General features: G+C 40.2%; 1 protein-coding gene across 7 annotated transcripts in view; it reads left to right on the forward strand.

Annotated features, from left to right (window-relative positions):
- The window catches only part of snx9b (sorting nexin 9b), a 149,022-nt gene that overhangs the window by 102,074 nt on the left and 20,015 nt on the right, over positions 1-26,933 (forward strand). For all 7 annotated transcript variants that reach the window (XM_072581074.1, XM_072581077.1, XM_072581076.1 and 4 more), the window contains 3 exons: positions 408-539; positions 13,309-13,412; positions 13,644-13,747. In XM_072581074.1, coding sequence (XP_072437175.1) covers positions 408-539; positions 13,309-13,412; positions 13,644-13,747 — 340 coding nt within the window. The remainder of the gene's footprint in view (positions 1-407; positions 540-13,308; positions 13,413-13,643; positions 13,748-26,933) is intronic.

The raw sequence follows: 26,933 nt of genomic DNA on the forward strand, positions 1-26,933 counted from the left end.
CCTCGCTCGCCCTCCCTCCCTCGCTCGCCCTCCCTCCCTCGCTCTGCCCTCCCTCCCTCGCTCTCTTCTTTTCCCTTGCCCCCGCCGCCCCCCTCGCCCCCCCCCCCCCCCCCCAATGAGGTAATTGACATAATGAATTTAGAAGAGAGCTTACAATGCTGAGTATGAAGATCTCGTTCATTTCTTAAGAAATAAAAATCTACTGAAGTAGCATTATGTAACTAGAGGAAAAATGCAACACAGCTTTAATCAAATATTCACTGGATTTAACCAGTGTCGCGCTGCTATTCATGTGTGATGTGTTGGATTTAAACTGGTTCTCATTTAGTACTGACCCTTACTTTGCTAAGCATTTATGCTTAAATTTAACATTAATCAAACATATTTAATTGGCTTAATCTGGTAAGGGGCGTTTTGAAGAGGAATTCATCAAAATGCGAATGGAGAGGTTGCAGAGTTGGATGAACAGAATGTGCCATCATCCTGTCATTTCAAACAGTGAGGTATTCCAGCTGTTCATCACTTGCCGGGATGAAAAGGTAGGAAATATAAAGTAACTGAATAGTTAGCAGTGAGAGCATTGATATACATTTCTAAAGAAGGGAGGCAGTCAGTTAGCACAATTGGCTGGACAGCAGCCAGCGTTGGTGACATCAACAGTGTGGGTTCAGTTCCCCCACAGACTGCGGTTACCATGAAGGACATCTTTTCTCAACCTCTCCCTTTGTCTGAGGTGTGACGACTCTAATGAGAGAGCTGTCCTGTAGTTTGCTAAGGCAAAGGTGACTTTACCTTTGTTGATAAATTAAGCTTTTTATATACAGGTTAAAGGATTATTCAAGAACCTTCATATTTTCTTGCCTTGGTATCTTGTAGTTCTCACAATTTAGTAATAACTTCCAATCAATGACTTCTTTTTTAATGTGCTTTGTCCTAAGGTCCACATCATTGTGTGTTATTTTATACTGACAGAATTGTTAACAGCATAAAATTTTAAATTGCCCCAATATAATTCCATGAGAACCATAAATCAAATTTTACTTGAGCAGTTTTTTGGTGAACAAATAAATGCTAATGAATTCTATTATTATGTGCTGCAGCAATTACAAATGACTAAAATGTTGCAGACGACAATATGATTTAGTACAATTTGGAGAATTATTATTCTTCACATTCAGTTTTCATATTGTGTATATTTATACAGGTCGTTCTGCTATAAATGCATGTTGTTAATGCAAATTCGCTATGACATGATTGATTGAATTGGGGACATTATTTCTAAAGCGTGAACTTTTAAAAGGTGTTTTGGTTATAACGCGATTCTGGCCTCATTGGTTTAAATGGTGTTGCTATTGCGTGATTTTCACATATTGTGGGATAGCATGAAAACGGAACTACCACATTGTAGTAGAACCGGCTGTACTATAAACTAAAATTAAGATTCTAAGGCCATTGTCTACACCATTATTTTTAAAATCTCATCTAAATATTGACAACTCGAATAGCCTTGTGAATAAACAGCACGACAAAGTGTTTGCTCATTTTTTTCATTGTTGTTACAACACTAAACCATATTGTAAGAGGATCTATTTGAAGGGTAGAATGTGAAATAATTTTATTAGTTGTATAACATTCCACCATTTGCTATGGCAGGCTATAAATCTGGGACCCCAGAACATTATCACGGTGTCTGGTTTAATAATCTAGTGATGATAATACTAGACATCATTTCCCCTTAAATTATCCACATTTTTCCTTTACAGTAATTCATTCTTTTGGTGTTCAGCCTTGGGATTAAAACTGTATGTTGTGGAATAGTAATATCAGAAATTTGATAAGGTTCTATGTGAAATTAGTAAGGAAAATTAAAGCTCATGGTATTGGAGGTAATGTATTGACTTAGATAGAGAACTGATTGGTGGACAGGAAGCAGACAGTTGAATAAACAGATCCTTTTCAGAGTGGCAGGCAGTGGTTTGTGGGATGCTACAGGATTCAGTGCTGGGACCCTCACTGATCACAATCTACATTAACGATATGAATGAAGGAATTGAATACATTATCTCCAAATTTATAGAACATTACAGCACAGTACAGGCCTTTTGGCCCTTGATGTTGCGCCGACCTGTGGAGCCAATCTGAAGCCCATCTATTGTACACTATTCGATTTTCATCCAGATGTCTATCCAATGACCATTTAAATGCCCTTAAAGTTGGAAAATCTACCATTGTTGCAGACAGTACGTTCCATGCCCCTACTGAGTAAAGAAACTGCCTCTGATATCTGTCTTATATCTATCGCCCCTCAATTTAAAGCTATGTCCTCTCGTGTTAGCCATTACCATTCGAGAGGGGAAAAAGGCTTTCACTGTCCACCCTATCTAACCCTTTGACTACCTTGTATGTCTCAATTAAGTCACCTCTCCACCTTCTCTCTAACAAAAACAGCCTCAAGTCCCTCAGCCTTTTCCTCATAACACCTTCCCTTCATACCACACACTTTAGTAAATGGGTGACACAGTGGTTAGCACTGCTGCCTCACAGCGCCAGAGACTCTGGTTCAATTCCCACCTCAGGCAACTGTCTGTGTGGAGTCTGCGTGGGTTTCCTCTGGGTGCTCCGGTTTCCTCCCACAGTCCAAAAAATGTGCAGGTTAGGTGAATTGGCCATGTTAAATTGCCCGTAGAAGAATGGACCTGGATGGGTTGCTCTTTGGAGGGTCGGTGTGGACTTGTTGGGCCAAAGGGCCTGTTTCCACACTAAGAAATCTTAAAAAAAGAAAGCTGTAAGAAATCCTCTGAACCCTCTCCAAAGCTTCCTCATTTTCCTACAGTGTGGTAACCAGAACTGTATGCAATATTCCAAGTGCAACCACACCAGAGTTTTGTACAGCTGCAGCTTGACCCTTTGGCTCCAAAACTCAATTCCTCTACCAATAAAAGCTAACACACCGTATGTCGTCTTACCAACCCTATCAACCTGGGTGGCAACTTTCAAGGATCTATGTACATGGATACTGAGATCTCTCTGCTCATCTACACTACCAAGAATCTTACCATTAGCCCAGTACTCTTTATTCCTCTTGCTCCTTCCAAAGTGAATCATCTCTCACTTTTCCACATTAAACTCCATTTGCCACCTCTCAGCCCAACTCTGCATCTAGGTCATTTATAAGAATGATAAACAGCAGTAGCCCCAAAAGAGATCCTTGCGGTACACCAGCAGGCGGTACATTCCACGCCCCTACTACAGAGTAAAGAAACTACCTCTGACATCTGTCCTATATCTATCACCCCCTCAATTTAAAGCTATGGCCTCTTGTGCTAGCCATCACCATCCAAGGAAAATGGCTCTCACTGTCCACCCTATCTAACCCTTTGTTTGAGAGGCACGACCTACCCTTCACAAAACTATCCTTAATCAACTTATTCCTCTCTGGATGATGAGACTTTGTATGTCTCAATTAAGTCACCTCTCAACCTTCTCTCTAACAAAAAAAACAGCCTCAAGTCCCTCAGCCTTACCTCATAACACCTTCCCTTCATGCCAGGCAACATCCAAGTAAATCTCCTCTGAACCCTTTCCAGAGCTTCTTCATCCTTCCTATAATGTGGTGACCTCGTATCGGAAGACTCAGAGTAGGGACGTGGAATGTACTGCCTGCAACAATGGTAATAACTGAACTCCAGGATGACCATTTCTCATCAACCCCCACCCTCAGTCTTTTTTCAGCTAGCCAATTTCTGATTCAAACCACTAAATCACCCTCAATCCCATGCCTCTGTATTTTGTGCAATAGCCTATCATGGGGAACCTTATCAAAAACCTTACTGAAATCCATATACACCACATGAACTGCTTTACCCTCATCCACCTGTTTGGTCACCATCTCAAAGAACTCAAAGTCCAGCCCAGGGGACATTTATTTTCACACTTTTTTTCCAGAATTGCTAACACCACCACCTTGCCAACGTTAATCCCTCTAGTCTAGTAGCCTGTATCTCAGTATTTCCTCAACAACATTGTCTGTCTTTTTCTAGCGTGAATACTGACAAAAAATATTCATTAGCGCTTCCCCTATCTCCTCTGATTCGATGCACAGCTTCCCACTACTATCCTTTGTTTGGCCCTAAGGTTTCTTTGGTTATTCTTTTATTCCTGATATACATATAGAAAGCTTAGGGTTTTCCTTGATCCTCCCTGCCAACGACGACTTATGTCCCTTCCTGGCTCTTCATAGCTCTCTCTTGAGGCTAACCTGTAACACTCAAGCACCCTCACTGAGTCTTCACAACTCATCCTAACATTAGCCTTCCACTTCCTCTTGACTAGAGAGTCAACTTCTTCAGTAAACTATGGCTCCCTTGCTCGACCACTTCCTCCTTGCCTGATAAGTAGCTGTTCCTTGAATAAGCTCCGCATTTCAATTGTACTCATTCCCTCCCTAAATGTTGCCTTATCGCATCATAATTGCCTTTTCTCCCACAATAACTCTTGCCCTGCAGTGTATACTTATCCCTTTCTATCATTAAAGGAAACAGAACTGAATTGTGGTCACTCACCAATGTACTCCCCTACCTCCAAATCTACCTGGCCAGGTTCATTACCCAGTACCAATGTGGCCTAGCCTCTTGTTGGCTTCTCTACATACTGTGTCAGAAAACCATCCTGCACACTTTTGCTCAAAAACTGACCCATCTAAAGTACTCGAACTATAGTATTTTCAGTCAATATTTGGAAAGTTAAAGTCCCCCATAAAAACTATCCTGTTAGTCTTGCACCTGTGCAAGAGTAAATTTGCAGATGACACTAACCTGGGTGGCAGGGTGTGCTGTGAGGAGGATGCTAGGAGGCTCCAGGGTGATTTGGACGGACTGCCTGAGTGGGCAATACTTGGCAAATGCAAGGTAATGAGGTTATCCACTTTGGTCACAAAAGCAGGAAGGCTGATTACTATCTGAATGGTGGCAGTTTAGTATAAGATGAGGTGCAATGAGACCTTGATGTCATGGTGGAATAGTCACTCATGGTGGCATGCAGGTGCAGCAGCCAGTGAGGAAAGCTAATGGCATGCTGTCCTTCATAGTGAGAGACGGTTTGAGTATCAGAGTAAGGTGTCTTGCTGCAGTTATACAGGGCTTTGGTGAGGCCACACTGAGTATTGTGTGCAGGTTTGGTCTGTTTGTTTGAGGAAGGACATTATTGCTATTGAGGGAGTCCAATGAAGGTTCACCAGATTGATTCCTGGGATGGCAGGACTGGCACATTAGGAAAGACTGAATCGACTGGGCTTGTATTCATTGGAATTTTAGAGGCACGAGGGGGGATTTCATAGAAACATATAAAAATCCTGATGGGACTGTACAGGCTAGATGCAGAAAGAATGTTCCTGATGTTGGAGAAGTCCAGAATTAGGGGTTAGAGTCTAAAAATGAGGTGTAAGCCATTCAGGACTGAGATGAGGAAGCATTTCTTCACTGAGTTGTGAACCTGTGGAATTCTCTCCCACAGGAAGCTGTTGGGGCTAGTTCAACAGGGAGCTGGATGTGGCATTTGTGGCTAAAGGGATCAAGGGGTACAGGGAGAAGGCAGGAATGGGATACTGAGGTTGCATGTTCAGCCACGATCGTATTAAATGGTGGTGTGGACTGGAAGGGCTGAATGGCCTACTCCTGCACCTATTTTTTTTATGTTCCTTTGTAATATAATCTAGTATTTTTTTTGAGCCTGAAGTAATGATGGGGGTGGAACATGGGATAGCGTGATCATGGCATGATCATAGTATTCCTGTCACTGCTGGCATCTCGCCAACAAGGTGAAGGTGGAAGCTAGCCCTCAATCCTGGATGCTAACTGAAGCGTTTACATGGCCAATTAAAGCTTTGTCCTGTTGCTACTTGTTAGTTACCATCTGTCACATTCAACCTGACAACCACCTTTTGGGCTGGAGATTGGGGTCTGGGCCTCTTCATTCTATGACCTGTTCTAGGCTTGCCCTAGGGCAATGGCTGCCTCTGTAGGAAGAAGAGAACAAAAAGAGAGACTTCAATTTGGATAGCATTTTTCACAGCCAGTAGCTATCTCAAAGTATTTTATGAACCATGTGATACATAATGAAGTGTAGTCATTGTTATGATACAGGAAGCATTGCTTTTCTAAAAATTGGATCTTTTACAAGACCTGTACGAGCAGATGAGAATTATTTTAGATTAGATTGCTTACTTACTCAGTGTGGAAACAGGCCCTTCGGCCCAACAAGTCCACCGAAGAGCAACCCACTCAGACCCATTCCCCTACACTCACCCTTTCACCTAACACTGTGGGCAATTTAACATGGCCAATTCACCTAACCTGCACAGTTTTTGGACTGTGGGAGGAAACCGGAGCACTCGCAGGAAACCCACGCAGACGCGGGGAGAATGTGCAAACTCCACACAGGCAGTTGCCTGAGGTGGGAATTGAACCTAGGTCTCTGGCGCTGTGAGGCAGCCGTGCTAACCACTGTGCCACTGTGTTGCCCACTATTTATTTCTCATTTGAAAGGTAGAACCTCTGACAAGTGTAATATATTTGCTGTACTACACTGAAGTGTCAGCCTTCACCTTTTGTATTCAGGTCCAGGATTGGGATTTTAGCCTGAAACCCTGTGATTGAGGTGAGTGCTGCTAGTTATAGAGAAGTGAACACTTAAGGGACCGATTTGTAAGCGGGATTAAGTGTTACTAATCCTGCTTACAAATCGGTCCCTTCAGTATTAGGGTGAGAAACGTGGAGGATTTGTCTTTTGGTTTAGGAACTTCTTCCCCAGTCAATTTTATCAACCTTCAGTCTCACGATAATGATTAATTCAAATGATCTAAACCCACTGGATTCTCTTGGGGAATCTCTGATAGCAAATTATTAGTCTATAATGAGTTTTAAAAAATACTGAGTTAACTTTTCCACCACTACCCGAGCTGCAGTTGCCCACAAAGGAATAGCTTCTGGGAATGGGGTTGTCATATATCCATTATGGTAAGGATATATTTTTGTCTTGCTTCTTTCTGTTTTTGGTAATCGTCAGACAGAGCCAATTCACACTTGGCTAAATAGTTCTCCAAAATCTGCTTGTTTCATTACATGATGAGATTTTCCTACCAATATACAGCACAGAAACAGACCCTTCAGTCCAACTCGTCCATGCCAATCAGAGAGCCCAACCCAATCTAGTCCCACCTACCAGCACTCAGCCCATATTCCCCCAAACCCTTCCTATTCATATACCCATCCAGATGCCTTTTAAATGTTGCAATTGTATGAGCCTCCACCACTTCCTCTGGCAACCCATTCCATACACACCACCCTCTGCGAGAAAAAGTTGCCCCTCAGGTCTCTTATGTTTTTCCCGTCACCCTAAACCTATGCCCTCTAGTTCTGGGATTCCCTACCCCAGGGAGGAGACCTTGTCTATTTACCCTATCCGTGCCCCTCATGATTTTATACACTTCTATAAGGACACCTCTGAGCCTCCGCTGCAGGGAAAACAGTCCCAGCCTATGCAACTGCTCCCTATAGCTCAAATCCTCCTACTCTGGAACATACTTGTAAATCTTTTCTGAACCCTTTCAAGTTTCAAAACCTAACCACCTAAGTGTATGACATATTTTACAGATGTTATGTTTTTGATGTTTTGACCATATAAAACACTTTTTATTTACTGATGTCTGTGTTTTTCATATTTCTATATTTCCTGCCGGAGGAATTTCATATACTACCTGCTGTATTCCTTCATGGTATCTAGGCGGCACCATTATTTGATGAACAACTTTCTATTCTTCATCCATCAGTCTGTGAAAATGTCTCCATTTCCTTATCAGAACTCAATTTTTAATATAATTTCTACAACTATTCAACTCCAGTGTGAACTGTGTGTGTTAACTTGACTTAACTCTAGTTTTCCTTCCTGAGTGTCAATTAACAAAGACAAGCCAAACATTGTTCATTAGAAATTATCCTCATTCAAGGGTAGAATGTCAGCTACCCTAACATGCCTGTATCACTGTGACCTCTGGTGACTGTGTTTAGCTATTTCTAGCATGGTGAGAAAATACCTAGAGTCTATTCTTGCTACTTTATCTGTTTAACCATAATTACAGGTGAAGCTATAACTTTCACTCCTGTTAAATCATTCTCCAGGAGCAAATCAATTTATTTCAAAAGTAATTTCTTAATTACCCTTACTAGTCCCAAAGAAAAGTCACACTTCAATTAGGTCTTGTACAAAGGAACTAGTTATAGAGATTTAGAATGCAGAAAAGGGTTTTTTGATTCATCAAGAACAACCATTTAACTAGTCTAATCTCATTTTCATTCCATTGCTTTGTACACCTTGGCATCACAAGTGCACATCTGAATACTGCTAGTGTTAAGAGAGTTTCTGTCTCTACCATCCTTACAGACGGAGAGTTCTAGATTCCCACCGTGTCTAGGTGAAAATCTCCTTAACTTAAATCTAAGTTCCCAATCATTGATCCCACCATCAAGAAGAACGTTCATACCCTCTACCAATTGCATTTACTAACACTTTGAGTTTGATTAGTCCTTGTAACTGAGTACTTTTTTGGGCTAGAATGCTTCTTTGAAGAAAAAGGAGTTATCTTCCCTTTTATCAAAAACCTTTCATATCTCTGTGACCTTGTGTACTATTACTGCATCATAACAATGTTTACTTCTGATCTCTTAGTTATAGAACTTCCTCGAATTAGAATTCCGGAACCTTTGTCTATATGCCACAGGCAAAAATTCCTATGAAGGCAGTATAATTTTTTGTTTACTTCATAGTCTGAGGTAGTTTGTCAGGATTATGAAAGACAAGTCACCCCTACCTCACCTGCCAATATACACTGCATGAACAACTCCAGCACTCTTTTGCCCAATTCACTTTTCTAGCTATTTTCTCAAATTTTGGTAGGGTTTATTTCCTTCCTGGATTTCAAATTATGTCTTGGATTCTGCTCCATAAAGTCTGCATGAGCATCTGTCGACTTTTGTTTTACCTGTGTCCTTTTAATCTAATATTCATATTCCCTCATTTTTCTCTCCGCTGTTTTAATTCTAGTTTTCTCTGTTGTATTTTCAATTCCATTTTGTATTCCTTTAATTCAATTTCCCTTTTCTTATCTTTCTCTGGTCTTTCTTTAGCTCTCTCTGCCATCTTCAGTTTCTTTGTTCTCTCTCTTGCTTGGTTGCCTTAACAGAAACTGAGTATCACCTGATTCTGATGTTTCACTACCTAGAGTTCCTGGCGTCTCTTGTATTTCCTCTAAACCATGCTAATGCCTCAATTATCTCTGCCTGACAAAGCTAGAAAGGCAATGCTACCTCCAGTGTATCATCCAATTCAAATACCCTGGTCTTTGACAGTTATCTCAAGACTACTGGGACAACTCTGCCATATACAGGAAATCCTTTGCAATTTTCTCTGCCATTGACCAGGTTCCCCTTGGGAGACTGGTTAGCAAGGTTAGATTTCAAGGACGACAGGGAGAACTAGCCATTTGGATACAGAACTGGCTCAAAGGTAGAAGACAGAGGGTGGTGGTGAGGTGTTGTTTTTCAAACTGGGAGGCCTGTGATCAGTGGAGCGCCATAAGGATCGGTATATAAATTATTTTGAATGTGAGCATAAGGGGTATAGTTAGTAAATTTGCAGATGATACCAAAATTGGAGGTGTCGTGGACATTGAAGAAGGTTATTTCAGATTACAACAGGACCTTGATCAATAGGCCAATGGGCTAAGGAGTGGCAGATGGAGTTTAATTCGAATAAATGCAAGGTGCTGCATTTTGGGAAAGCAAATCTTAGCAGGACTTATACACTTAATGGTAAGATCCTAGGGAGTGTTGCTGAACAAAGAGACCTTGGAGTGCAGGTTCATAGCTCCTTGAAAATGGAGTCTCAGTTATAGGATAGTGAAGATGATGTTTAGTATGCTTTCATATATTGGTCAGAGCATTGAGTATAGGAGTTGGGAGGTCATGTTGTGGCTATAGAGGACATTGGTTAGGCTACTGTTGGAGTATTGTGTGCAGTTCTGGTCTCCCTCCTACAGGAAAGAAGTTGTGAAATGTGAAAAGATTTACGAGGATGTTGCCAGGGTTGGAGCTATAGGGAGCGGCTGACTAGGCTGGGGCTGTATTCCCTGGAGTGTCAGAGGCTCATGGTAAGAACCTTTATAGAGGTTTGTAAAATCTTGATGTCTGTGGTCAGAGTAAATGTGTGAGGTCTTTTCGCTGGGGTGAAGGAGTCCAGAAGTAGAGGGCATAGGTTTAGGGTGAGAGGGAAAAGATTTAAAAGGGACTAAGGGACAACTTTTTCATGCATACTGTGGTGTGTGGAATGAGGAAGTGGTGGAGGCTGGTACAATTACAAAATTTGAAAGGCACCTGGATGGTTATATGAATAGGAAGGGTTTAGAGGGATATGAGCCATGTGCTGGCAAATGGGACTAAATTAATTTATGATACCTGGTCGGCATGGGTGAGTTGGACCGAAGGGTCTGTTTCCGTGCTTTACACCTCTATGACTCTGACTAGGTTTTTTAACAAGAATGATTATTTATTACAAACAAATAGATTCTAATGGCAAACAATTATGAACACAAATGAGGGCAATTCAGCACAGAACAGGCCCTTCGGCCTGCACTGATACATTTTGCCCTTCCATATTAAAACTGTCTTCACTTACAGGATCTACATCCCTCTGTTCTGTTCCTATTCATATATTTGTCCATGTGCTGCTTGAATGTTGTTATTGTGTCTGTTTCCATCACAGCCTCTGGCAGTATGTTCTGTCAAAAAGCTAGTCCTTTCTCAAAGTTACTATGCCCTTGAGTTTTATTTTGGGGGGGGTAATTGGTCTGGCTCCAACGAGAGTGGGTTTGAATAGATTATTGGAACCTTCTTTGTTTAATCCTAACAGAGAATGCTTCCTGATGAAGGTCTTTTGCCCGAAACATCAATTTTCCTGCTTCTCAGCTGCTGCCTGACCTGTGCTTTTCCAGCACCACACTCTTGATTCTGATCTCCAGTATCTGCAATCCTCACTTTTGCCTAGATAATGCCTCCGGCCTAACTCAGTGTAATCAAGGGGGCATGGCCAGCTGTCTAGCTGTGCAGGTCAGTTCAGTTCGGGGGTTAGTTGAGTCAGGTTTACAGCTAAAACTGGAAGCTGTCTCCCTCCAACCTTTCTGCACCTACCCTGTCAAGTTCTCCAAGAATCTTCAGTTTCGTTCTTCTATGTTCCAGCAAGAACTGGCCCAATCTATTCAACCTCTCTTGATAAGATAGTTCTTCTGTAAGTGGTACCAGCCTTAGTTGAGTTGATGTGGCAATATACATTTTATCATGCATGGTGTTGCTTGGAGCTATAGATAGTGGTGGTAGAGACACCAATTACTTTCCATCATCAGAATATTGTTCCATTCCTTTCTATCTCATGTACTTATCTAATTTTCCCTTTACTGTTTCTGTATTATTTGCTTTGATTACTGCATGTGATAGATAATGCAACATACTTATCATTCTTCAAGTGTGGCACCTTGTCTAGTATCTTTATTTTTAAAAAAATATAGTATGGTGTTTAAAAACTGCATAGTAATTCAATAATGGTGCAAAGTTCAGTGGAAGTTTAACACCATGGCCTTTCAATTCTATCCCTGTAGCAGTGAAATCATTACCCTTTTTTTTTGTTTCTTTTTAGTTGCTTTATGACCTTTGACATTTTTGTAATTTGTGTATCTGTGCTCCTTTGTTTCACTTTTTTTTTTCCGTATGATATGTGGTTGTATTGTTCTTCCATCAACACTTCTCACACATCTGTATTGAAATTCATGTGCCAGAATATTACCAGTTCTATTTTTATTAAGTGTCTCATAATTTTGTCCCAGTCTTGTTTAGTACTAAGCTAATTTTGGAATTGTCCAGAAATTTTGAAATGATCTTGCAAATAACTGAGTCCACTTTATTTATGTGAATACTAAACCACAGTGATCCTCTAACTGATCCTTGTGACCATGATTTCCCCACTGTTTGCTAATTTGAATAACTACCCTTTACCTCTTGGTTTCTCTGTTCTGTCTCAAACCTATCAAACCATTCTGCTGCTTCATCCTGATAATTGTATTTGAATTGTATGACATTAACTGGGCATTCACCTGAGCCCCTTATAAATAAACAAATTGAAAGCATTGTGATTAGGTACAGTAGTAGTGTCTCTACCTCTGGGCCAGAAGGGGGGGAATCAAGATCCCTCTCACCCAGTACAGTGTATTGTAACATGTCTGAAAAGGTTGATTTAAAATAACTAATGGTAGCTGATTGTCTAGTGTTTGCTTGGTAATGTGGAAATTTGAAAATAAATATAAAGGTATGTAAACATTGGCTACAGTTCTGTCCTTCAACTAGCTTTCTGGGAAAGAACTTTTATTTGACATTAGTAATAAGTTTGCAATTTGTAAACTTAACTGCTATATAATCCTTGGCTAATCTTTCTGTTACTACTTCAAAGAATTCAATAATATTGATCATGCATGATGTTTTATTTTAGAATCTACACTGAATGTATATTTTCAGCTTGAGGTAGATAGGTTTCCAGAAAGGCAGGCTTAAGAAAGGAAGATGGTTCATTGGAATAGGGTAGCATGGGAAAATTTTCTTAACTGTTGCTGTGGACTTGGAATTTATTGTGGTATAAAATAGTTTGATGTTTTGAACTCAACATAGACTCAGCAAATATTGACGCAAATCTCAATTCTGGCTCAAATCTCTAGTTTGAGGTCAGAAAGAATAAGTTATTCCATATGAGAATCTCTAGTGGTTTTTGTTTCCATTTAGGATCACAGTACTATCTTATGGATGCCTCACTGAGCTGACATTCCTTAAATTGTTCCTTCTGGTTTTTTTGTACAGATCTCTATTCTGAAATTTGGAGCCAAATACACTAGTCCTGGGTCTATGGCACTATGCCAGTTGTGAACTATAAGCACTTTAACTCTCGATGCATCTAGAAAGCTGTTGTATCTTTTCTTGCTGGCAGCAGTTGCTGAAGACTATTTTTAGCTTTCACCACAAGCTGTAATTGTTGTCGTTTGTCCACATTTTATCTACACAGCTGTAACAACCAAAGATTAGAAAGAAAAATTGTGAATTGGTGTTCTTTGTTTTGAATGGTATGCCCTTAAACACAATCAGGAAAAGGAAACAAATTGAAAAGAGTTCAGGTTTTTTTTCTCATTTTTATTTGTATTTCTGTCTCCTTTATTCACTGAAGGAATGGAAATTAGGAAAGAGGAAAACTGAAAAGGATGATGTTGTTGGTATCATGATCTTTTCAACAATGGAACCACCAGCAGAAGATATTGGTCTGCTCGAGGCGTATGTATTAATTTTACTGTTCCAAGTTAACTGCTAATAATTTGAAAATTACTAATTTAAAAGCTGAAGTATTCTGTGTGATAAGTATAAATTTCTGCTCTTCCCCTTCTACATCACCTATGCCTTTTTGATAGAGTTTCCTCCTCTATACAATTCCCATTGTTCAGTCAATTTAAATACATATTCAGAAAAAAAAATCAAGTCACTTTTTGTGCGTTTTTGACCCTGCAGAGAACAGAAGGTTGAAATGTTTAGTAAGTTTACAAAAGCCATGGATGATGGGGTTAAAGAGCTGCTCAGTGTGGGACAGGAACATTGGAAAAGCTGTGCAGGAGGTGGGTATGAAAAGTTTGTTTAACTTTTTATATCTATTCAAAGTCTTTGAAAAATCATTGTGGCAAAATGCTTTGTCTGACCTTAGAATACATGGAATCAGACATACAAATAAAGATCACTTGGCCCAGCTTATGTGGGAAAGAATTGTCTAACTGATTCTCTTCCCTTTATTCTTCCTTCTTAACTCTGTAGTTTTTCACTCCCAAGTTATATATCCAATTATCTTCTGAAAGAAGTTATTGAATCTGCTTCTACCACCCATTCTGACAGTGCATTCCAGTTCATGGCATTACTTGCTGTGTATCAAAGTTTCCTCATTAGCTGGTTCTTTTGTCACTACCTTCATTTTGTTACTATTGGTTCCCATTCTTCTGCAAACAGCTTATTCTTGTTTGTATTACTAAATCCTTCAAAATTTTGAATACTTTCACCATTGAATACTCACTTTAAAAATCCTTGGCTATTAGGAGAATAGTTTTTGTCTACATAATTGAAATATTTTACCTTTGAAACCTGCAGTTCATCGTCATTGACGTCCTTCCTAAAACCTGCTCCTTCTGGGGCCCAACCAGGCCCAACTTTATAAAAAGTTTAATATAACTTCTTTTGGTTTTGTTCTCTGTTCCTCTATTTTCCAAAAGAAAAGCAATCCCATATTCTGTTTTAAACAGCTTTCCTATTTTGACCTACCACCTATAAAGACCATATACCAACAGCCCTTAAGGGCTCTGTTTCTGCAACCCTATTTGGAATAGTATTCCGTTTCTATTAACACTTCTTTTCTACCCTTCTTATCTAAATTTGATAATTTTACTATTCTCTGCATTAAATTTTATCTGGCATGTATCTACCCATTAAACCGTCTATTTTCCTGAAGTGTTTTATTACCCTTTCCATTCTCCTAAAATTATATTTCAAAGGTTTGTTTTATCTCTGATATTTCAAGTTATGTCTTGTGTACAGATACCATAGCTGTTAATATATATCAAAACATGCAGTGATTCCAACACAAATCCCAGAGTCACTAGAATGCACTTTCCTCCAATCTAAGAAAATTAATCACTCAATGCTACTTTCTGTCCGTTAGCCAATATCATTTTCAGGTAGTGTTAAATTCCATGGCTTCAGTTTTGGTATTATGTATCTCTTTACCAAATCTCATTTCAAAGCTTACTTACACAGCATCATTCTTTCTTCCATCTACTCCACTATTTTATGAATGTTAGGTGTACACCATTTGATTGTAACACTTACACTCTAGCAATTATTAATTAACTCATGATTTTTCAAGTAACAATTTCTTTCCAATTATGGTGTCTCAAGGTTTTTCCACCAGCATGTTAGACTAATTGGCCTATACTGCTATACATATCACCCCTGTTTTTTGAACGGGGTGTAGAATTTAAATTCCTTCAGTAGTCTAACACCATTGCACACACCCAAGGAGAATTTCCATCCTTTCTTCCTCAAATGAATTGTAGCCGGAGTAAATAATTTTCTACTTTGTGCTGCCAATCTATTTTAAAGGACCTTTGCTATATCTACTGTCTCCTTCATTATGATATTATCCATACCAAGACTGAAATAAAATATTAATATGGTTTTTCAGCCAAACTCTCTGCCTCCACAAGAATTATGTGGGTCTTTGTATACACACAGAATGCTAAATAACCTCTAACTTGCAACGCTATTCAATTTTCAAATTAAATGAACAGTTTTAAAGTAAAGCAGTTTATAAAACCTGACATTCTCGACACTTTTTCCAGGTACTTTGGAAGCTGGTCTGTTTACTATCAGCATAAATGTTTTGCCATTGTTTATAAGGGATGAATACCTTCTTCCCAGTACAACAACCTGGTCTCCCTTTAAATCTTTTAGCAACTAAGCCACCCAGGTTTGTTGTTTGAATTCTGAGTAGGTCACATGAACCCCTTCTTTCATTATTTTTGTCTTCAAGATATTCCAAAACAATCCTTATAATCTTCTATCTATAATAGTTTGTTTTACACTCCTCTTTCCCATGTCCCTGCATTACACAGTTGTATTCCTTTTCATAATGCTGATTTTGAACTTCTCATGACTTAATACTCTCTCATTTGACCCTCTTTGTCTCACCTTTTATTCTAACTCCTCACTATTCCATTTGTTTTATTTCTCCCTTCTACTCCTTCAGTTTCAGCAACATTTTTGTTCATTTCATAAGGAACCTTGTGCCTTATTCCTTACTTTGCTCTCTGGTCTCATGCTCTTATTCATTCCCTTATTTGAGTTATAGCTTTTTGTTTCATGGTATGGTTGATATCATTTACCTTCTGCCATTTCCAAAAGGGATAGATAAGGTGTCATGTAGAATGTTACTAGAAAAGACATGGTGTTAGTGATAGTATAACTGCTGGACAGAGCACTGGCTCATCTGCTTCTCAATGTCCATCAAATACTACCAGACGCAGCTGAAAATGAAGAAACAGTTTAGGAAAAGCTCAATGTTGAAGAACCAAGAACAAAGTTCAAGAGCCAAGCAGCTACTGAACTGCTAACAATATCTTCACCAAAATCTCCAAAGTTCATTCTAATGGAATGGACGAAATCTGGAAAGAACTGAAAACAGCCATTTAGTAACCATTGGCTACGAGACTAGGAAACTCCCAAAACTTGTTTGTTGAGAATGACCATATCGTCCAAGTCCTCATTGACAAGAACAGGAAAGCTCACCAGAACCTCTGACTGAGAAAGCTAAGGAGCTGTAACTCCATGGCCGACAGCATGACACCTGCATTTTTTTCAGTGCCACCAAGGCAATATATGGACCCAACACCCTTTGCTTCAAACTGTTACAGAGAAAGGAAGACACCCTTTTGAGAGACAGCAAAAAAAAATCAGCCTTTTAATGGAGTAAACACTTAAATTCCTAAAGTGTGATACAATCTACCATGCGGATGTGTTTGAGGAAATCCCCCAATTTACCATCAAATGTGAGCTCTGACTTCCACCTAGTGTGGCAGAAGTTGAAGACTCTATGAGACACTTGAAGAATGGAAAAGCTGTAGGAGTAAGAAGAATTTCTCCTGAAAATCTGGGACAAAGAAGGTATCCCTGCTGCTCTCTGGGATGCTACCATCATCACAGTGTTCAATAAAAGGAGACAAAGTAGACAGTAGAAACTATCAAGGAATCTCAAATTCTCTATCCCTGGGAAGATCATCACCCAAATCATTGCTAGGTTCCTTCTCCCAGACTCTGAGGATATCCTGCCTGAAAGCTAGTGTGACTTCTGACCAAACTGCGGAACTACATGCATGATTTTTACAGCTTGGCAACTTCTAGAGAAATACCAGGATCAACACTTACGTGGCCTTCATCGACCTGACTGAAGCTTTGACTTGGTGAATCAGTAAGTACTGTATTTGAGTCTGTCAAAGGCTAGTTATCCAGTGAAATTCATCAATATCCTTTATCTCTTCCATGACCAGATGTTGCCATTGGTCATCACTGACAGTAATATGATAGAATCCTTTGAGGACAAGGCATGGTCAAGCAGGGATGTGTCATCGTTCCCACTCTTTTTTCCATCTTTGCCACCATTTTTCATCTAGTTAACAACAAGCTTCCCAGTGGTGTGGACATTGAAAGTTTTCCATCTATCCTGTAGTCAATCTCAACCGGTTGAAATCCAAGAAGAAAGCAACGCCACCACACTTGTGGAACATCAGTTTGCAGATTACAATGTCATCTCTGCACTCTGAAGAGAATCTTCAAGTCTTACTCAATGCCTTTGTGGAAGAATATTGAAATATTGGTCTCAGCCTCAACCTCAAGAAGACAGAAATCCTTTACCAACCCATCCCAGGTCAAGTTCTGGTCCATCCGTCCATTAAAATCAATGGAGAAATCCTCTCAAATATGGAACGTTTCCCCTACTTGAAAAGCTACCTGTCACCTGAGGCCGACATTGATATGGTGGTTCAACATCACAACCATATTGCAAGGGCCACCTTGCACATGTTCAATGACCATGACACTTCTACTAATGTAGAGATCTTTGTGTATAAGAGAGTCATTTTTCTGACTCTTCTTTATGATGCCAAAACTTGAACTACCTAAAGATAGTACCTGAAGTCCCTCGAAGTACCATCAATGTTGTTGGAGACAGATTTTCTGCATCAGCTGGGAGGACCGGCGTACTAACATCATTTTTTTGAAGCAGCTAATAGCACCAGAACTGAGGCAATGATGATCTGAAACCAACTTGCCTGGACTGGCCATGTGATTAAGATACTGGCATTGAGTGTCAAAGGAAATCCTCTTCATCCAGCTCAAAGGAGCTGGACTGACAGGAGGGCAAAGGGAGTATTATAAAGACTCCCTGAAGGCTTCCCTGGTGAAATGCAACATGCATATCAGTGCATAGGAGACCTTCAAGTAGAAGAAATTGACTTGGATGAAATTCTTGTAATAAGAGACACAATTCGTAGAGAGCCCTTGATTACATGTTGAAGGGTGGAGAAAGGAATGTAAATGATCTCCAGTTCAAGAACCAGTTCTGTATCTTGGAAACACCTGCCAAAAGTGTGGTTGGAGATGTGGCTTGAGGGTTAGGTTCAACAACCACACAATGACCCACCGAACCCATGACCAGTGACACAGAATCTCAGGTGGACAGTCATACTCGTTAGAGTGATTGCTCCCACCGATAGTGATAGTATATTAGACTGGATAGAGGATTGGCTAACCTACAGGAAACAGTGTCAGAATATGTGCACCATCTTCAGGATGATCGATTCTAATGGAGTGGCATAGAGATCAATGCTAGGGTCTCAACTATTTACAATATGTATGAAGGACAGGGTGTATTGTTGCCAATTTGCTGTTGATCAAGAGAGCAAAGGTGGAAAGCAATTTGTGAAGAGGGTCTCAGGAGTCTGCAGAGGGATATAAATAAATACAGTGAATGGGGGGAGAAAAATTTGCAGATCGACCGTAATGTGGGTAAATGTGAAGTTTTCCACTTTGATAGAATCACAGGATTATCATGATGCAGAAGGAAGCTTTTTGGCAAATTGTGACTGGATTGGCTATCTGACTGAACATTTATTTAGTTCCATTTTCTTACCTTCTCCTCATAATGCTAAATATTGTTCATTTTCAAATAACCACTAATTCCCTTCCAATGCCTTGAACCTCTTTCCACCGTATTATCAGGTAGTGTATACAAGACTCCAACCATTTGCTGCATTAAAAAGCTTATCCTCAGCACTTGTTTTATGAATGACTTTTAATTCTGTGCCCTCTTATTTATCCTTTCCCAAGTGGGAATTGTTTCTCTCTCTTTGCTCTGAATCTCTCATGATCTTGACTATTTCTATCAGATCTCCTTCTTTGCTCCAATTTTCTGATCTATCATCATAACTCATGTTTCTCATCCTTTGAACCATTCTTGTAAAACTCCTGCACCGTCTCCAATGTCTTTACATCCTTCCTTAAAGCAATGCACCCAGAACTGGCCACAGTGCTTTAAATGATGTTGAATTAGTATCTTGTATAAGTTCAATATGACTTCCTTAACTGTCCTGTATGCCTGTATCAGTAAATGTAAGCTTTATTAACTGTTCTCTCTATCTGTCCTGTCAGTTTTAATTAATGTATACACTTAGGTTCATCCACTCCCACACTGTTTTACATTTGTACTGTACCCTTTGTTTTGTATTGTTGCTTCATGTTCCTCCTACCAAAATATATCCCCCCTTATTTGTCTACAGTGAACTTCATCTGCCACCTGTCTGCCCATTCCACTAACTTGTCCAAAGTCTTATACTACCTTTCTCACAGTTTACAATATTTCCAAGTTTTATACCATCCACTAGTTTTCAAATTGGTGTCATATATAGAGTCATAGTACAGCACGGAAACAGACCCTTCGGTCCAACCCGTCCATGCCGACCAGATATCGTAACTATTTCGCCATTTCGCTCTAAACCCTTCCTATTCATATACCCATCCAGAGGTCTTTCAAAAGTTGTAATTCTACCAGCCTCAACCACGTGCTCTGGTAGCACATTTCATACTCTCACCACCTTCTGTGTTAAATAGTTGCCCCTTAGTTCCATTTTAAATATTTCTCCTCTCACCCTAAACCTATGCCCTCTAGTTCTGGACTCCCCAACCCCAGGGAAAAGACTTTGTCTATTTATCCTATCCATGCCTCTCATGGTTTTATAAACCTCTATAAGGTCACTCTTCAGCCTCTGACGCTCCAGGGAAAACAGCCCCAGCCTGTTCAGCCTATAGCTCAAATCCTCCAACCCTGGTAGCATCTTTGCAAATCTTTTCTGAACCCTTTCAAGTTTCACAACATCCTTCCAATAGGAAGGAGATGAAAATTGCATGCAATATTCTAAAAGTGGCCTAACCAACGTCCTGTACAGCTGCAACATGACCTCCCAACTCCTATACTCAATGCTCTGATCAATAAAAGAAAGCATACCAAACGTCACCTTCACACTCTTATCTACCTGCAACTCCACTTTCAAGGAACTATGAACCTGCACTCCAAGGCCTCTTTTGTTCAACAACACTCCCCAGGACCTTACCATTAGGTCTGTAAGTCCTGCTCTGATTTGCTTTTCCAAAATGCAGCACTTCACATTTATCTAAATTAAACTCCATCTGCCACTCCTCAGCCCATTGGCCCATTTGATCAAGATCCCTTTGTACTCTGAGGTAACCTTCTTTGCCGTCCACTACACCTCCACTTTTGGTGTCATCTGCAAGTTTACTAACTATACGTCACATCCAAATGATGAAAGGCAGTGGATCCAGCACCGATCTTTGTGGCACATCATTGGTCATAGGTCTCCACTCTAAAAAGCAACCCTCCAGCACCACCTTCGAGGCAGTTCTGTATCCAAATGGTTTGTTCTGTCTGTATTCTGAGATCTAACCTTTGCTAACCAGTCTACCATGAGGAACCTTGTTGAGTGCCTTACTGAAGTCCATATAGATCACATCCACCATCCCTAAGATCTAGGAATCATAAATGTGTAACAGGAATACAAAGATCCCAATGCTGACCCCTGGGAGATTCCACTTCCAACCTTCCTCCAGCCTGAAAAACGTTTATAACGAATACTGCTTCCTGTCTGTAAACCAATTTTTTTTAATCCATGTTATTACATTCTCTTTTATTCCAAGAGCTCTGACTATCCTTGCAAACTGTTGTGTGGCACTGTGAAATGCTTTCCCACATGTCAACAGAACTGCTTTCATCAATCTTTTCGATTAACTTTTTTTCCAAAAAAACCTTCAGATTAGCGAAACATAATTTTCTCTTGAGAAATTGATGCTGGCTGCTCTGAATTCACCCACATCTTTCCATGTGACTGTTAATTTTGAACTTGCTTATTGATTCTGGAAATTTGTTCACTACTAAAGTTGAATTTACTTGTCGATAGTTGCTTGGGTATTGTTGCGGCCTATTTTTGAACCAGGTCAATGTTTGCAATTCTCCACTGCCAAAAAAAGGCTGACAAATTATTGCCAGTGTCTTTGCAATTTCTATTCCTCCTTCCCTCAGTATTGTTAGATGCAGCTTGTCCAGTACAGGCACCTCGTCATTTATAAGTAGACCGGTCTGGCCACATCTGCAGAGAGAAACAGTTAATATTTCAAGTCCAACATGACTTTTCTTTGTAATTGTGTTTCTCTCTCCACAGATGTTGCTAGATCTGCAGAATTTCTCCAGCACTTTCTCTTCTCATCTTCAATCTCTGGCATCCACAGTACTTTGCTTTCATTTAAGCACAGAAAACCAGCCAATTCCTCCTCATTGATATTGCACCTTTCCAGTGACTGAATTTCTTCCCTTTACTATGGCCTGTGTTGCATCCCCTTGCTAGCTAAGACATATGCAAAGTATTCACTAAAAGTCTAAGCCAAGCCTCCATTTAAACCACTACTCTGCCCTAATCCTCATTTTACCATCGTTTTACTCTTTACATGTAAAGAAGACTTTGGAATTCTCTTCACGTTACCTTTCAGTCTCTTCATAGCACCTCTTCCTTTTTTTATTTATTTTTTTGCCCACCCCTCTAAACCTTCTCAGTTCAGCCTGGTTCTTAATTGTATTTTCTACTTGACAGCTGTCATAAATACACTTTTCTTTATAATTCCTCCTTTAAAAGCAATAAAAAATTGAATTTGATGTACATGGGAGAGAGAATCCTTCAATATAGGAAAATCTGGGTGCCCTGGTACACAAATCTCAAAACGGGGGAGAGTAATGGTATTACTGATTGGTTATTAATCCACAAATTGAGCTAATGTTCTGGGCACCTGGGTTTGAATCCCACCATGAGTAGATGATGGAATTTGAAATAATTTTTTAAAAAATCTGAAATGAAGAATCTACTGATGACCGGAAACCATCGGCGATTGTCGGAAAAACCGATCAGCCTCACTAATGCCTTTCAGGGTAGGAAATCTGCCATTCTCATCTGGTCTGGTCTTCATGTGATTCCAGTTCCCAGCAGTGTGGTTCACTCTTAACTGCACTCTGAAATGGCCTTGCAAGCTATTCAGTGATTGATAGAACTACAAAGTCTCAACAAAGAAATGAAACCAAATGGACTACCTGGCGTTGACCAAGGCACCAGGAAAGAAACAGCACTGTCAACACTGCAAAGTTCTTTATACTAATATCTGGGGCTAGTGTCAAAATTGAGGGAGCTATCTCACAGACTAGTCAAGCAACAGCCTGACGTAGCCATGCTCGCAGAATCTTACCTTACAAACAATGTCCCAGACATTGCCTCCATCATCCCTGGATATGTCCTAGACCCAGCACAAGTGGCAGCACCATGATATACAGTTGTGAGAGAGTTGCCTGGAGTCTTCAACATTTAAGTACTGTTAATGGAAGACATGAAAGTCCAGCTGTGATAATATCAGTAAGCGTGTACTTTAAATATTGTAACTGTACCTGCATCTCCCACTTCCTCTGGCAGTCACTCTATACAAAATGTGTGTTGTCTTGAACAACAGATCAGATCTAAGCTCTGCAGTCCTGCCATGAAGGAATGTTGGTTGACAATTAAATGACTCGCTGGAGGAGGAGCGTTCATCAATGTAGGAAAAGCCCAGCACATCAATGCAAAACATAAGGCTGAAGTTTTCAATCAGAAGTGCAGAGTGGATGATCCATCTCTGTCTACCCCAGTGGTTTCCCAACATCTCAGATACCAGTCTTTAGCCAATTCAGTTAATTTCACGTGATATCAAGAAATGGTTGGGGGCACTGAATACTGCAAAGTTGATGGTCCTTGACAACATTCTAGCAACGATACTGAAGACTTGCAATAAGAGTGACCACAAACAACAATTTACACCAACTCTGTCCTATGTTCTATCTCTATTGAACAAATCATTCCTGAAGAAGGGCTCATGCCCGAAATGTCGATTCTCCTGTTCCTTGGATGCTGCCCGACCTGCTGTGCTTTTCCAGCAACACAATTTCAGCTTCAGTCTTAAAGTGGCAAGTTCAACAGCTGTGTGAAAACGCTGTCTCTTTTATGCCCTTCAACTTCAACTTCAATCTGTAAGCATGTGTTCCATTTGTACTGGTTTTTAAAGGGAGTTCGCTTATTGGGACTGTTGTGTATATTTGGAACAGCATAATTAAGTCTAGTTGGATAGGCTGAGTTCTGTAAGAATTCTTTATTCTGTTCTTAGTGTTTCATTATGTAATTTTGTGAATAAATTTTTGTCGGTTTTAAAATCTAGTAGTCAACCTAACTATCTTACTCCAGCTAATGTACACATACCGAAACAAATTGCAAAGTTATGGTTTGGGGCTGCCTGCTTAAGAATGTTTTGAGTGGTCTGGTCTAGTCCATAACACAAGTTATTAGAGTGCATATTGTATGTGGTACACACTACCATCATTGTGTCTTAGTGGGAAAGGGAGTGACTATTAAAGGTAGTGGATTGGTATATCTTAGTGTTGTGCTTAGTGTTGTTTGGATCGCACACATCCAGAATATTCCATCCTGACTTGTGCCTGATAAATGGTAAAGAGACTTTGAGAAATCAGGAGGTGTGTTACTTTCCTCATATTTCAGAAGCTAGGAAATCTCTACATCAGGCTCCTACTTGTCAACTACAGCTCCATCTTTAACATTATAATCCCAACCTAAGTCTCAGCTTTACCCTCTGCAACTGGATCCTCATCTTCTTGACACAGATTGCAATCAGTGAAGATAGACCGCAGGACTTCCTCCATGATCTTGAATATCGTGCCCAGCAAGGATAGGTAGCTCCCCTACTGTACTCCCTTTACACTTACAACTGTGTGGCCAAATTTCATGCAAATGTCAAATTTTGCAAGTTTGCCAACAACACCATTGTAGGCCACATATCAAACAATGATCTCAAACAACAGGAAGGAGATAGGGCTTGGTGTTGTGGTGTGACGATAACAATCTCTCTCTCAATATCAGCAAAACAAAAGAACTGACCATTGATTTCAGGAAGAAAGGAGGAGGACACTCCTATCTACATCAATGGAGCTGAGGTACAGGGTTAAGAACATCAAGTTCCTCGGAGTGACAATAACTGTTGTGGACCTCTCATGTAGATGTGATGGTCAAGAAGGCATGACAAAGCTTCCTCTTCCTTAGATGGTTTAGGAAATTCAGTATATCCATAAAGAACTTCAACTTTTGCACCACAGAAAGCATTCTATCTGGGTGCATAATGGCTTGGTATGGCATCTGCTCTACCCAGGACCTGAGGAAACTGCAGAAAGTTGTGCATATCACCCAGACCATCACGGAAGCTAACCTCTCCTCCACAGACTTCATGTACACTTCTCATTGCCATGGAAAGACTGCCAATATCATCAGACCCCTTCCACTCCGGTAATACTCTCTTCCAACCACTTCAGTCAGGCAGAAGATACAGAAGCTTGAACACGCATACAGGTTCAAGAACGGCTTCTTCCCTCCTGTTATTAAATTGCTGAATGGATTCTGTAATTTTAAATCTAATGTTGATCTTTCTTTTGTCAACCTCCTATACAATTGTACCTCACCCATTATGCCTCACTCTGTCTAAGCACCCTATAATCTAAATGTCTTCATATGTTGTAATCTGCCTGTATTGCTTGCAGAACAAACCTTTTCACTGTACTCAGATACATGTGACGACAATAAATTAAATCAAATGTCTTTGTAGCCATAATATTTATACAGGTAGTACAATGAAGTTTCTGGATAATAATAAACCCTAGGATGTTGATCGTGTTGTAATACCATTGAATTTTGGGGGGAGATGGTTAGATTATTTCTTACTGCCACTCATTAGCCCAAACCTGGAATATGTCCTGGTCTTATTGAATATGGACACAGACTGCTTTAGCATCTGAATTGTCGCCATTGAATGTATGCAAACATCGATGAATATCCTCCCTTCTGAACTTTATCATGGAGGGCAGGTCACTCCAAGCAGCTGACAATGGTTGGGCCTAGACACTAGTCCAAGTGTGATATGTTGGGTCTGAGATCATTGACCTCCAACAACTATAACAGTCTTCCTTTGAATTCAGTCTGACTCCAACCAGTAGAGATTTTTCCCCAGATTCACATTAGCTCTAGTTTTACTAAAGCTCCTGATGCCGCACCTAGTTAAATGTTGCCTTGATGTCAAGAATTGTCACTCACCTCACTTCTGGAGTTCAGCTTTATTGTTCATGTTTAGATCCAAGCTATAATGAGGGCATCTGCAATTGTGACCACAGAAACAGGAGTTGAATTTGAAGAAGTTAACTGTCGCCTTCCTTTCTCTACCCCAATCTCCTGACCCCTTTCTCTTCTTTCTAGTCCTGCCACTTCTTTCTGCCCCTCCTTCCTGAACTACTTTTTCTCCTCCCAGACAACCCTTTTCTTTTCCTTTCTTGCCCACCACCCCTCCTCTTTTTGGCCTCTCTTCCATTCACCCAGCTCCCCATCTGCTACCCTTGTCACTTGTAATGCCAAGATTACAGGCTTTTTAAAAAAAAAACGATTTTGTGATCCGTATGTCAATAATGTATTTTTTAATCATTTTGTTTATCTCTACCCATATCCATCTGTTTCTCCATCTATATTTATTTCCACTTCTTCCTGTTGTTCACGTATCTCTTTTGTTGTCCTCTGCTGCAAAACCAGCTACTGGAAGTGAACAAGTGGCTTTTGATGGAATCCTACTGTTAACGGACTTCTACTCTACAGCTGCCCACCTTGTAAAATAAGGTTCGGAATTGAATCTGGGCAAGTGTGAGCACTATACCATTTCCTGCCACTTTAGTCATCATGAATAGATGTTGTCAGCTTAGTTTCCACTGTCATCCCCTGTGGCTTATCATTTTCTGTAGTGTAATGGAAAATGTCTGAAGCAGAGAATTTTGTAGTAAATATTTCTCTGATCTAACTATTTTAAGAAATAAACGCATTAAATAATGTGTATGCTTTGTTCAAATTCTTGAAGTTAAATTAATTGCTTTGACAGTGTTGCTAGGAGGAGATTTTATTTTGTAAGTCTTTTTGTCAGCTAACTTTTGATATAGTTACCACTGTACCTTGCAAAAAATCCATTTGAGCAAATTTACTGTCCATAATCAAGGAAGAGTAGGACCGAAATCAGATAGATAAGATCTGTGAAATACATTAAAGCTGTCTGTTTTATATATTGGTCTTGATTATGTTTCTGCTCTTGTATATCCATCTGCATCCCTCACCACCTGAAGCCTGGAGGAAGAACGCCTTATCTTCTGCCTCGGAACACTTTAACCCCAAGGCATCAATGTGGACTTCACTAGTTTCCTCATTTCCCCTCCCCCTACCTTACCCCAGTTCCAACCTACCTCAGCGCCATCCTCATGACCTGTTCTACCTGCCAATCTTCCTTCCCACCTATCTGCTTCACCCTCCTCTCCGACCTATCACCTTCATCTCCACCTTCATCCACCTATTGTACTCTAGGCTACCTTCTCCCCAGGAGCAGGAAAATTGATGTTTCAGACAAAAGCCCTTCATCAGCTTTTACCCGAAACGTCGATTTTCCTGCTCCTCAGATGCTGCCTGACCTGCTGTGCATTTCCAGCACCACTCTGATCTAAACTCTTGTTTCCAGCATCTGCAGTCCTCACTTTTGCCT

The sequence above is a fragment of the Chiloscyllium punctatum genome, chromosome 11 (assembly GCF_047496795.1).
Source record: "Chiloscyllium punctatum isolate Juve2018m chromosome 11, sChiPun1.3, whole genome shotgun sequence".
In the NCBI taxonomy this organism is placed as follows: domain Eukaryota; kingdom Metazoa; phylum Chordata; class Chondrichthyes; order Orectolobiformes; family Hemiscylliidae; genus Chiloscyllium; species Chiloscyllium punctatum.